The 13,158-nt window shown below is 54.1% G+C and overlaps 1 protein-coding gene across 1 annotated transcript in view; it reads right to left on the bottom strand.

Moving 5' to 3' along the window:
• Positions 1-11,488, bottom strand: part of SLC25A37 (solute carrier family 25 member 37) — a 42,905-nt gene extending 31,417 nt beyond the window's left edge. The window contains exon 1 of the mRNA XM_007458815.1: positions 11,276-11,488. Within this exon, the coding sequence (XP_007458877.1) occupies positions 11,276-11,488 (213 nt within the window). The remainder of the gene's footprint in view (positions 1-11,275) is intronic.
• Positions 11,489-13,158: the final 1,670 nt, after the last annotated feature.

The following is a 13,158-nucleotide window of genomic DNA, read 5'->3' as shown; positions in this document are numbered from 1 at the left end:
ACGCTCTTCTTAACACTCTAGGTGTATCATAATTAATTCTCATAGCAACATGCTGAGGTGAGTACTATTTTATCCCCATTTCACAGATGAGAAAAATAAGGCACAGAGAGTTTTCAGTAGCTTGTCCAGGCACCAGCCTAGGGAGTCTAGCCCCAGAGCCCGTGCTGTTAACTTGAAGGGCTCTTAATCATTAAGCATATTGCCTCTGATATGATGTCATTAGCTGGGCCTGTCAAGGTTTACAAAAGCCGCCCTCAAACATGATCCCACCTGAGCTTCTCAACAGCCCTGTCAAGTAGGTAAACAGATGATGTTAGTCTAGGTGACTAATAATAGTCCATGAGACAAGGAGACACTGGCCCAGAGAAATGACTCGTCCAGGTTTCAAAGCTGGTGCATGGCAGGACTGGGACTTAAATTCGTGGGGCCAGCCCCACCCCCTCCTAGTTCAGTGCCCTTTCTAGGGGCTTCAACACCAGCACCAGTCTGACAGACATGCCCCCCTTCCCAGCCCCTGCCCACGGCAGCATCTCCAGGGAACAAAGGCTGTCGCTACAATGAGAGATCCATCAGGGGCTTTTGCCACCAGACCTCAGGGTACCGTGGCTTTCTGAGTCTCTCGCAGGATGTGTGTGATGAATCTGGAGGCTGCTGGCCTCAGAGGACGTCCTCTCCATGACACAAAGCGGCAGTCCCTCCACCTGATCCACTCCACACTGGCCAGACATTTCCTAAACCTGTTATGCAACTCTTGCTTCAACCAAGCTGCTGCTGGGATTTCTCTCTATTTCAACATGTTTTGTTTTCTCTTCAGAGAGAAAGCACGAATGTGAAACCAAAACACCTCTTAGTGACCAGACAACGGCCCTTCCCGGCAGTCTGGGATTACTGGGAGGGTACGGTGAGGGGATTCTCAAAGGTACCTTCTGTGAGCCAATTTCAGCTTCCAGAATGACTAACAACCGCAGGGGTCAGGAAGAAGATGGGGGGGGGGGCACGGAGGAACAGTACAACTGAGGGCCAGTGTCTCCCACGGGGACAGGAGCCGATGCAAGAACGCCAGGCAAAGACATCCCAGTGACACTCCCAATCTGACTCCAGGCCTTCAAGATGGCAGCCTGGGCCCTCCAGACTCCACACCCCAGCCCTCATGCCCATCTGAAAGCAAATATCAAGTTGGGCCATTCATCCCCTCAAAGGGAGCGAGCTGGTCCCACCACCTAAGCTCAGGGTCTAATTATAGGGAGCGGGCTCTGGAAATAGGGGCCAGGACTTGTTTTTGTTGCCCGGGGTAGGAGGGGCCTCAGTTAAGTGTGGAATGAATGAAGTGGCTGGCCAGATGAATTAATAGCCTCATCAGGGTTTCACTGAGGCTTATGGGTTCTACCACAAGAAAGGGTCAGGCAAAAGGGCTGAGAAAGTCTCTTTGTGACCAAGATACAGTAGAGATTCCAAACAACGCTAAGCAAAACAAAAACTAGCATTTGTTTCATAGCAGGTTTTAAAGAACTTTTTCCCCCACATCTTTTTTAAAACAACTGATTCATTCAACCAAGAGTCACGGAAAACCTTTACGTATCCCCGGTGGCTAAGTCAGAGGGAGAAAAGGTCTAGGTCTTTGCGTGCCATGCGAGGTAGTCCAGGTTTTATTCTGAAGGCAACGGGGACAGCTAGGGGAGTGTCAGGTGTGGGGAGACACCAATGGATGTGAACTGAGACAATGGGCTGCCCCTCTACCTGCTCAGGCCCCTTGCAGGCTCTGCAGCACCATGGAGAACAAACAGGCTGGACTTCCCGTTCCAATCGGCTAACCTTACCCCTTTAACACGATCCTGGTTTGATAATAAATACCATGGCCTGGCACCTGCAGAGAGCTTTATGCTTTTTAAACTGTGTTCACTGCAAACCTGGCTGCACTTTCTTCCAAGATCCAGTAAGTAGATCTGAAAGGTGGGCAGGATGGGTATTGCTACTCTTCCCTATTTAAGGAGAGAAAACTGGGAGTGTGCAGGACTAGCTAGGAAGGATTTGTGGGAATTCATTCAACAAATATCAATACTTAACTGAGCACCTACTGTGTGCTGGGTACTGCTTGTGGCAATAGGAACACACCAGAGAACGAAGGAGTCAAACATTCCTGCCCACTGGGAGCTGACATTCCAATGAAGGGAGACCGTAAACAATGTAAATAACTTTACAAATATGAAGAAAATAGTAAACAATATAAATAATAAATATGAGGGAATTCCTTGGCAGTCCAGTGGTTAAGACTCCGCACTTCCATTGCAGGGGGCACAGGTTCGATCCCTGGTCAGGGAACTAAGATTCCACAAGCTGGGTGGCGTGGGCAGGAAAATAAATAAATAAATAAATAAGTATCAATTAACAGTATTGTGTGTTATAAGGTAACACATGCTGGGGAGAAAAAGCAGGGCCGGGCAATAGGGAAGTGTGGGTGAGTGGAGGGGAGGGTTTGTTCAACTGTGACTCCGTGATCAGGGAAGTCTGCCATGTAAAGGCGACAGCTGCTGAGTCCCCTGAACCAAGGTAGAAGGAGTAGGAGGAAGAAAACAAATTAAGAGGTATTACAGATGCAGGAGTGGACAGGTCTTGGAAGCATAAGGGGAGAAGGGGAAGGGGGGCAGAGGTGGGGGAAGAGCTGAAGACCATCCCCAATTTTCTGAGGGAGGGGGCCCAGGCCAAAGGGCAGGCCAGAGGGCAGGGCAGGGCAGGTCGTCCACGATGGACACCAAGGGAGCCAAATGGACATGTCTTCAAGGCAACTGTTTATCTAGCTCCTAGAGAGTCCGGACCAGAGACACAGAGATGCAACCTGCGAGTTATCAGGACCCAGGCAGAAATGGAGACGTGTCCCGAGGAAAGAAAAGAAGGTAGAGGGCAGAATTCTGAGGAAGACCAGCAGGCTGCCTGTCGTCAGAGGGGCCAGGAAAACGACGGCTGAATTTATTAGCCAGGAGATCGCTGGCACCCTAGTGCCAGCAGAGTGCCGGGCACAAAAACCCAGAGAGGCCTGGGGGGGTGACAAGGGTAGGAGGGAGAGACTGAATGTCAACCATCCTTCTCTAACATTTGTTATTTTAAGGGCACGTGGGCTCAAGGTGAGCTGCCTGGGGTTGGTTCATTATTTAAGATGGGAAAAGTATGGACTGGACGTAGAAATGCTTCTAAGAAGGAACCAGTGGTGGGGTGGGGCTGGGTGGGGGTGTGCTAAGGATACTGGAACTGGGTTACTCATGAGACAGCTGACCAAAATAACTACCCCCATGACCTTTATTGAGAACTTAGGCGCCAGGCACTGCAGCAAGAGCTTCACGTATGTCACCCCACTTAATTCTTTCAACAACCCCATAAGGTAGGTCTTGGGATTCACATCCACACTCTGCAGACAAGGAAACTGAGCTTAGAGAGGCCAAGTAAGGTGGCCCAGGTGGAGGGCCAGGATTCAAATCCAGGTGTATGGGGTGGTCCCTATACATCACCCTTTCCCCGCTGATTCCCCTTAGAGGAAGGAAGGACCCTCTTACCTTAAGATAGGAGGAGGGAGGGGCGGGGGACAGCAGGCTAGCTGGAAGGACAGTCACAGGACAGTCTGACTGGGGGCCTGGTTCCTCTATAAACAGGGAGCGAGATGCCACACTGAGGCTGAGAGAAGTGGAGGGGTGGGGGTCTGAGAAGCAAGATGGTCTGAAGCAGCTGCTGAGGGGGACAAAAGCGAACTGACCAGAACACGGGAAAGGACAGTAGACGCCATTCTGCTTCGAAAGGGCGTGAAATCCCAGATTGCTCTCGTTCTTGCAACAAAATTATAGTGATCTTTCCTGTCTCCTAGAGATCCCGCCCCTCCCTTCTTTTCCGCCCTCCTTCAGCGGGAGGTGCTTTTCTAAAAGGTGGATTTCGGAGTGGCGTGGAGTCCAGCGAGGAGTCCTCTGGAACTTCTGTCCGGCTGTCTGTTTCATGAACACCCAGGCCGCGTGCTGATGCCCAGGGCTGGGGTCTGCTGGAGGAGTGGGGTCTGCTGGGGGTCCCAGAGGCCTGGCACACGGGGCAGCAGTGTGAGTTTCTCCCAAAGGGCTCGGCTGCCCAGCGGATGGTGGGTTGTTAGGGATTAGGTGTCGGCAGGCCAGCGTTGGAAGGACCAAAGGCAGAGAAACTGCGGGCCCGGGAGAGGCTGCAGGGATGGGCTGAGGAAGCCAGGGATGCGCTGAGAGGAGAGAGAAGAGACAGGAGCCCTAGCACAGTGTGACCATGAGAAAGCTGTGGCCAGGCTATGAGACGTCTGAACGCACGATTTCAGAGGCAGAAAGGTTTTGGGTCAGGACAAGGCCCCGTGGAGGTAACAGCCCTCGACCTGAGCAATGTAAAGAATGGAGGGATTTGGGTGTTAGTTGGGTGGCGGCCAAGAGGGGACAGTCTCAGGATGACGATGGGATTCAGGGTAGAGGAGCGGTCTATGAGCCAGACGCCAACATCCAGAGAACGAGGGAAAGTGACTGGATCACGTCACTGATGATGATCATGATGAAGCTGAGAGCTCCCACCTAGGGGACACTCATACACAGCAGGCTCTGATAAGCGCTGTAAGGACTCAACCCTCACAGCCACCTGGGACATCAGTACCATCTTGTCCTTTTTTTACAGGTGGGGAAACTGGGCACAGAGGTGGATGAAGAAACTTGCCCCAGGTCACACCCAAGTGGGAAGCAGGACCTAGTCCATGCAGTCTGGCTCAGGGCCCCTGCCCCTACCCATCCTGCCATCCCAGTAGAGCAGGAGGTGAGTGGGGACAGAGAGAGAAGAGGGCTGGACACTGGTGGAAGTGGACGGCGGGAGCCTCAAAGGGAAACGAGCAGTTGATAAGGTGGGTGATCAACAGCCAGAGGGCAGCAGCCCCAAGGCATGTGGTTTGAGGCGATGGGAACCATCTTTTCTTGAGAGGCTTCAGGGAAGTGGGGGTCTCAAGGGAAGAGCTGGATTTCCATCAGCACCGGTAGGAGGAAGGAAAACTCAGTGAAGATGTAAGGGAGCCTCTGTTACACGGAACTTCCATGGGTTCCGACGGGAAACCAGGGGAAGAAGGAAGCACTAGAAGGTTGGTTCAGGTGAGAAAAAGCAGGAAGAAAATTTGTGTCTGCATTTCACAGGTAAGAAAACTAGACCTCAGAAAAGCTAAGTGTCCCGCCCAACCGGTTAAGTCCAAGACTGGGACCTGAATTGCCCCAGGATAGTTCTCTGAGGGTGAGAAACTGCAGCTCAGAAGGAGCTTGAGGGCAGGTTTGCAGTTAAAGAGACAGTGATCAGATGCAAGCCTCCTATGGAAAATGGCGGCAGCAAACATTCCAGGTGGAGGCCGGGAGGGGAGGGCAGACTTTGGGAGAAGCAGAACTCAATGAAGATTAAAAACAAAAAGAAAACTCTGAGAAGGAAAGGTTGGGCATGAGGGGAGATATGAAAAGAGCCAGTTCTGGGGTTCAAGAGGGACTGCCGAAGGCCTCCTTGAACACAAGCAAGCCAGGTCATCCAGTGGGTCAGGGAAAGCCAGAAGGGGTCCAGAGCCCAAGCCTGTAAAAGAAGGAAAGTGGGACTCAAGTCTGGAGATTGGTCACCGCCCCAAAGAGCGGTGGGACAAAAACCCTCTTCAATGAAAGGGCCACAGATGGCTAAAAGGTGCCCAGCGGAAACCAGGAAACTATGGAAGGCCTACTCCACAGAGCCACGCCCTCCCTTCCACATGACACGCCCCCCACTTCATGTGCACACCCGCCTACCCCATGTGCACACCCCTGTATGGTTTAAACAATGTAATTGAATCCCCCCAATTAGCCCCAAGTCCCTCCCGCTGTTAAAGAGCTGAGGCCGCCTTGGCTGCCAACTATAATCCTAGGGGCTCCCCTCCAAGCCCTTTGCCCCAGCCTCCCCCTCCCCCACTTCTGGGCAGAGGGGGCCAGCAGCCGGCCGGAAAGTGGCCACATGGGGGCCAAGTGCTGATCTGGGACCGCCTGAGATCCCTTTTCCCACTCCTCCAGCAGACCCCAGCCCTGGGCATCAGCACGCGGCCTGGGTGTTCATGAAACAGACAACCGGACAGAAGTTCCAGAGGACTCCTCGCTGAACTCCACGCCATCCTGTCTCTTCTCTCTCCTCTCAGCGCATCCCTGGCTTCCTCAGCCCATCCCTGCAGCCTCTCCCGGGCCCGCAGTTTCTCTGCCTTTGGTCCTTCCAACGCTGGCCTGCCGACACCTAATCCCTAACAACCCACCATCCGCTGGGCAGCCGAGCCCTTTGGGAGAAACTCACACTGCTGCCCCGTGTGCCAGGCCTCTGGGACCCCCAGCAGACCCCACTCCTCCAGCAGACCCCAGCCCTGGGCATCAGCACGCGGCCTGGGTGTTCATGAAACAGACAACCGGACAGAAGTTCCAGAGGACTCCTCGCTGAACTCCACGCCACTCCGAAATCCACCTTTTAGAAAAGCGCCTCCCGCTGAAGGAGGATGGAAAAGGAGGGGCGGGATCTCTACGAGACAGGAAAGATCACTATAATTTTGTTGCAAGAACGAGAGCAATTTGGGATTTCATGCTCTTTCGAAGCAGAATGGCATCTACTGGACCGTACTTGGTTTCGAAAGCACTGGAGTGGGTGGGAGGGACACTGGCGGCTGCCTTCGCCCCCTGCCCCCCACCTCCCCAGAGGACCCTAGCAGTCAGCTTGCACTGCTGGGACCAGGAAGGATGAGCAAAGTCAGAAGTGGAGGAAGGCAGAGCCTCCTGGCACCTGCCTGGCTCGCTGCTGCTGCTCCTCCGAGCTCTGCAGGGCCAGCGACAGAAACCCCCAAGGCCAAGCGAGGTTTCTAACTGGCTCGGCAGCCACCAGCTCCTAGACAGAAGGCTGAGCCTTAACCCACTCGGCCGGCTGTCAGTGCCCTGCCATCGGGCTGCACCCTGGCGGGGAAGGAGGGCTTCCCCCAGCAGAGCTTGAGGACTGAGTTTCCCTGACAAGCAAAACAAGAGAAGGGCTGTGAAAGGGTCAGCGGAAGTTCCCTCGCTTCAAATCTTTCCTGTTTCCTTCTACCCCTGCTTTCGCCACTGCAGGACTCGGCATGGTCTGCGAGCGAGCGGTGTGCCTAATCTGGTTGGAATTTCCTCCTCCACCCACCTGGCATTCTCCCCACAGCCCTGAGCGCTCCCGACCAGGGGTTCTCACATCCACCCCAAGTGCTGGTCTAGGCGACCACGCCACTGGCCCCTCTGGAGCACCAGGGAGAGGCTCACGGTAGAGGGGCTGCAAAGCCCCAGTTGGAAAGGAGCAAGTCGTGGCTACCCTTTGGTGAGAGCCCTACGGAGCCCCCTCGCTCCCTCCCCTGGGACCACTATGGGATCCCAGCAGCCTGGCCCTTTATGGATGAGTGAGTACTCATATGCCACCAGCGCGGGGACAAGTGACAGAGGAAGACACAGGAAAGAGGAGAAAAGTTGCCAAAAGTCTTCCAAATACCCACTTAATAATCACAGGCTGTTGACTGCTGGAGCTCAAGAGGCACTAGTGATTATGAGGTTCAGTGTTTTTCAGACGTTTTTGCCCATAATCCCCAGCCAGAAGTGCACTTTACACAGCCACTCAGGGAACACACACACACATACACCCAAGCAGAATTTCATGGAGCGACACTGCTCCTTACCGCATGCCACACGTGCCCGTGTTTTGTACTCGCACCAATCTGGCTTTTTAAAAATGTTGCTCCTGGGACTTCCCTGGTGGCGCAGTGGTTAAGAATCCGCCTGCCAATGCAGGGGACACCGGTTCGAGCCCTGGTCCACGAAGATCCCACATGCCTCAGAGCAACTAAGCCCATGCGCCACAACTACTGCGCTCTAGAGCCCGCGAGCCACAACTACTGAAGCCCATGTGCCGCAACGACTGAAGCCCGCATGCCTAGAGCCCATGCTCCGCAACAAGAGAAGCCACAGCAACGAGAAGGCCGCGCACCGCAACAAAGAGTAGCCCCTGCTCGCCACAACTACAGAAAGCCCGCACACAGCAACGAAGACCCAACGCAGCCAAAACTTAATTAATTAATTGATTTTTTAAAAAATGTTGCTCCCACTGATGGGTCACCACCCAGTTTGAAAAATGCAGATCATTAAGGTGACATGGTGGGGGGGATGGGACTTCATGGGAAAATGTATGTAATGTTACAGTGGGAAGCATTAGCAAGGCTGACCTATCTGCGCTTAAGGACCCAACCTAACAGCTCGCTGGGCTCAGAAATGAAAGTGACCACCCCTGAGCACCATGGTTCACACTATCTAGGAGAGAAAAACTGGAAAAAGCAGGTCCATCCAACACTCTCACTGAACTTTACAAGAACAGGTTAAAACTGTGTGCCTTATAAAATCAAAGAAAACTTTTTTTTTTCCCTTTCAAGATACAACTTACATTGATTTGGCTTCAGGTGTAATAACTTTTTGAAATTTCAAGAACGTAAAGAGGACGAGTGAGGGCTTCCCTGGTGGCGCAGTGGTTGAGAGTCCGCCTGCCGATGCAGGGGACGCGGGTTTGTGCCCTGGTTTGGGAAGATCCCACATGCCGCGGAGCAGCTGGGCCCGTGAGCCATGGCTACTGAGCCTGCGTGTCCGGAGCCTGTGCTCCGCAACGGAAGAGGCCACAACAGTGAGACGCCCGCGTACCGCAAAAAAACAAACAAACAAAAAAAAGAGGACGAGTGTTCTGTGTTCGTAGAAAGGGGGGCAGGTTAGAAACGGGAAATACTGAACTGGTCCACAGCCTCCGTTTTACTAGTGACAAAACCAAGGCACAGAACAGTGCCTAAGGCATGAAACAAGTTAGGGGCCGGGCTTGAACCCCAGCCCAGGGCTCTGATTCAATTACTCACAGTCTTCATCTTCCCAAATATTTAAGAAGAACACAGTGAAGGTCTCCCCAAATAGAGGATTTCCGTGACTGAAGCATATCTCGTGTTGGACACAGACAACCATGCTGGTCTTGGCACACGTTGGCACTCTGCCGCAGCCTCACTGGGGTCACACTGCGGGGCTCATACCACTTAACTCTGTGCCTTTCATCCCTGCTGCAAAGTGAAAAGAGTAATCCAAGAAAGTTGTAGCCAAAAAACAAGAGGGGCTTTAAGGCCAAACCTGCATGCTCAAAACCAGAAGAACCCCTAAGGGTCGTTATTCAGAGCTAGGACTATAATCGTAGAACCTAGAAAACTTCCTGGTTAGTTAACCCAAGCCTTCATTTTACAGTCAAGCCCCACAGAATGACTTGCCTAGGACGGTAAGACCAGCTCCTTCGATCATACACACCACGTTAACCTGGTCACAGGTGAAAACTGCTACAGAAAGTAATACTAAGTACACAGTGACAAATGGATCAAAACAGCCCAGCATCCAAGGCGCAGAAGGAGGGGCACGGAGGAAACTAAACACAGATCACAAAATTTAAACACGTGAGATTAATGCCTCTTCAGAGTGTCACAGGGAGCTCAAAAGGCATGACTGACTATTCCTAATCCTAAAGATAAGCTAAAATGATGCCCTGAACCAAACTCACAGCAGAGGCCAAGGGTCTCAGAAGTGGTACAGGTCCTTGATGGAACATTCATCTCCACGACCCAGTGGGTCTGGTGCCTGCTCAAATAACATCTCCCTGCTCCTAACTTTCCCACACTCTGTCCAAGGCACCTGAGACAACAACTTCAAACATGGGGAATTTTATTACATGTGAGGGATTCTTTCCTATACAAATGCCACCTGGTATCTGTCCAGGGTCTTTCCTGGAGCAGCTTCGAAAACCTAAGAGACAAGATCTCCCTGTGGCCTCTGTAACCCTGGCAGGCAAGGACCATTCCCTTAATTCCCCACTGGGATGCCGGAGGGAGAGAAGGGGTGATGGCTCAGTCCCAGCAGCACAATATAAGACTTGGGCTCACCTTACTGCCAATGCCCATGGTCTTCTCTCTGGACCCGTGTCTGTCCAGCCACTGACTGCCAGCTCTGAGAGCTGCCCAGGGCAGGGAAAACCCTCTGCATTAGACATTCTGGCCTTCACGCCACTCACATGGGGCCAGCATCAGCAACAAGATACAGATGCTAGCTGGGGAACTCTGCTGGGCCTGCCTTCCAAGATAACTGCCACCCGGAGAGGTCCCCAGATCTCCCAAAGCACACTGGGGCTGGAGTCAGAGGATACAGGTGGCTCATGAGCCCGGGCAGGCTAATCTGGTCACCTCTCTGTGCCACGGTTTCTTCATCTGTTAATCCCCAGGGTTGCTGTATGTTTTAGATGAGTTCTGCCCACAAAAGTGCAATGTGTCAGTACTAGCATTACTCCCCCTCAGCACTCCGTCCCCTAGCCATTCGGTATTCTGAACAGGCTGACTGAGGGCAACTCTGGCAAAATCCTCCTGGCTAAAGCTGCCTCCTTACAGAAATGCATTTAAAACTACCCGGGAAGTACCGGGCCAACTGAACGTCTATTACACAAACCGTAAGAAAGGCTTACGGTATAGCTCACGCTCTCCCTGCCTGCCCGCCTCCCTGCAACAAAATGAGAAGGCAAATGTCACTGCAAGTCTTAGTGCCTCTCAGCGGCTCCACAGCCGGAGGGCGGGTGGCCGGGCCGGCCCGACCGGGGACACGTTCCTCGGCGCGAACGTGGTTAGCGCTCCCGGCGGCGGGTCCCTCCGGGACAGTGCACGTGTGGGCAGCCTCGGCCACCCGGCACCGGCCGGCGGACGCCACTCGCCGCGGCTCGGACACCGGGCGCGCCAGCTGGAGCCGCAATGACCCGGGACCGCAAACTCTCCGATCGCGTGGCCAGACAGTGGTAAGACTGTGCAAAGCTGCACTGGCCGCCTCCCTCGGGAACCCCGCCGCCACCACCGAGGCCAGCGGCGCTCGCCACTCCTCCTCGCCCGCCGCAGCGCCGCCAGCAGCCCGGGCCGGGAACTCGGCGGGAGCGGCGGAGCGGGGCGCCGGCTGGGGCACCCTCGTGGGCGCGGGGGGTGCCCCCAGGGCCCAGGCGCACAGCGGAAGGAGCTGCGCAGCGCGCTCCTCGGCGCCCCGGCTGCGCGCGCCAGCTCCCGGTGAGACCCAGGAGACCCGGGGCGCCGCGGCCCCGAGGAGAGCGCGTTTTCGGAGAGCTGCATCCAGGCTGCTCCTGCGCGGGATGCAAACGCACGCGCGCGCGCTCTTCTCTCCGCTCGCTCCGTTCCTAAAGTCCCCTCGCGCCTCACCTTCACTGAGTCTACCGGGTACATGACCGAGTGCTCCAGGATCCCGGCCATCGCTCCGGCTGTCATGTGGATGGATAAGGAGACGCTGGTCGGCAGGTTCTCATAGTCCTCCGACCCGGCGTCCTTGCAGCCGCCGCCGCCGCCATCTCGGCTGTCCCCATCCATCCTGCGCCCTCCAGCCTGGCCCCCTACGCCGCCGCAGCGTAGCTCCATCCGCCGGCTCCGCTGGGCGCGGGAGGCTGCAGGAGGCGGGCGGGGAGGGGGAGGGGGCGAAAAACTTCACTTCTTTAAAGTGGGAACCACCTCCCGGGCGCTGCGGCGCCTGACGCCATGGCGGGCTGGGGTGGAGCAGAGAGGCACCAATCACTGGGAAAGGAGAGGCCGGCCGCGGCCGCGCCATTGGTGTGCGGGACAGTGGGGACCCGCCTCCAAGTGTGACGTCACTGCCCAGTGCAAATTTCCAAGCTACCGGATGGGGGCGAAAGGAGACGTTGGGGTGTCCCGGGAAGTTGTCTTACCTCCTGGTGGAGTGCTGCTGCCTGGTTTGGGGCAGACCAGGGGGCAGTCGCTGGGGAGGGTCAGCCGGACCGTAGGGATTGGGCAATGCTTGAGGCTGGAGGGAGATTCGGAGCAGCGGAAAATCTGCCCCCAGAGCCCGGGATTTTGCAAACAGTAATTGCTCAGCAAGCTTTGGCATTCCTCAGGCCTGGAGGGGCGAAGTTGCTGCGAACGTCATTTATGGAGCAGTTATGGTGGCTGGAGGAGGGGAGGGGTGGAGGCACACGTGGGGGTGGAGTGGAGTTCTAGAATTGAGGACCCACTGCGCGATATGAGGGGTGCACCTCCTTTTTGTGCAGCACGAGAGCACGTCCCATGGAACAAAGTGAAAACTCAAGATGCTGTACCAGGCTGCTTCGTTGGGGAGAACGGCCACTTACTCGAATTTTTCTGTCTCACTGAAAACACGTAATACATAGAGCAAAACTTGTGCCTCCTTATTCTCACCAAGAGGCTAAATCCACCCTAACCTGGACTGGGCAATAAGTAGTCACCAGGATGGAGCCCTTCTGAGTAGGCGCCTTCAGCACGTTTTCCTGGGGCTGGAGGGGCTTTAGAAGCCTGGTCTCACAGTAAGGTGCAAAGTGGCCAAGAGAGTAAAATCGTGCAGTACTGCATCTGCCAATCTGTAAAGACTCTGGTCTTCTAGATCTTAAGCTATCTTCTTAAATAAAGTGTAACCCAGACTGTTTTATTTTAACCTAAATAATATTGTTTTTCTCCATCTGGGGGAAGGGGGAGGAATCAAAAAGTAGGGGAGTAACCTGCCTGTTTATCTAAGGCTCCCTGAAAGCATGGCATCTGCACATCTAAATGTGCATGTTCTGGGCTTAAGACTTGGCTGGAGCTGATCAACTTTTACTGCACCTTATCCAAAGAAGGCTTCTCTGGTCAGAAAAGCTGTGCCTTGAGATATGAAAAGGTGCAGGAGACCCTGAAGATGCTGCACACCCTCTTTGGCCTCACCCTGGTCCCAAGATTTGGGCCATAACAACCCAGGCAGCTCTCCGGGATTTGAGATTCAGTGATGTGAGCGATGTCAATAGAGTCTTCATGGCCAAGGGCACCATTTCCCCAATTTTGGTAGCTGCCAAATTGGCACCGAGACCGGTGCTAAGGATGGGCTAGGTAGAAACGCGCTCTGTATTTAGTAATTGCTGGAGAACAATTTAGTAATTGCTTTTGCCAGAGGTGATTTTGAAGAAACGTTGGTCAAAACCTGTTGATACTCGTGTAAAAATGGATACCCTTTAACCAGTACATATTAACTCATCGTCCCACTTCAGGGAATGTGACGCAACTGTCTGAATATGCATGACGCTCTT

Source organism: Lipotes vexillifer, unplaced genomic scaffold (assembly GCF_000442215.2).
Source record: "Lipotes vexillifer unplaced genomic scaffold, Lipotes_vexillifer_v1.1 scaffold484, whole genome shotgun sequence".
Taxonomy (NCBI): domain Eukaryota; kingdom Metazoa; phylum Chordata; class Mammalia; order Artiodactyla; family Lipotidae; genus Lipotes; species Lipotes vexillifer.
Note: the sequence above shows the minus strand (reverse complement) of the source record. Positions and strands in the feature narration are given on the sequence as shown.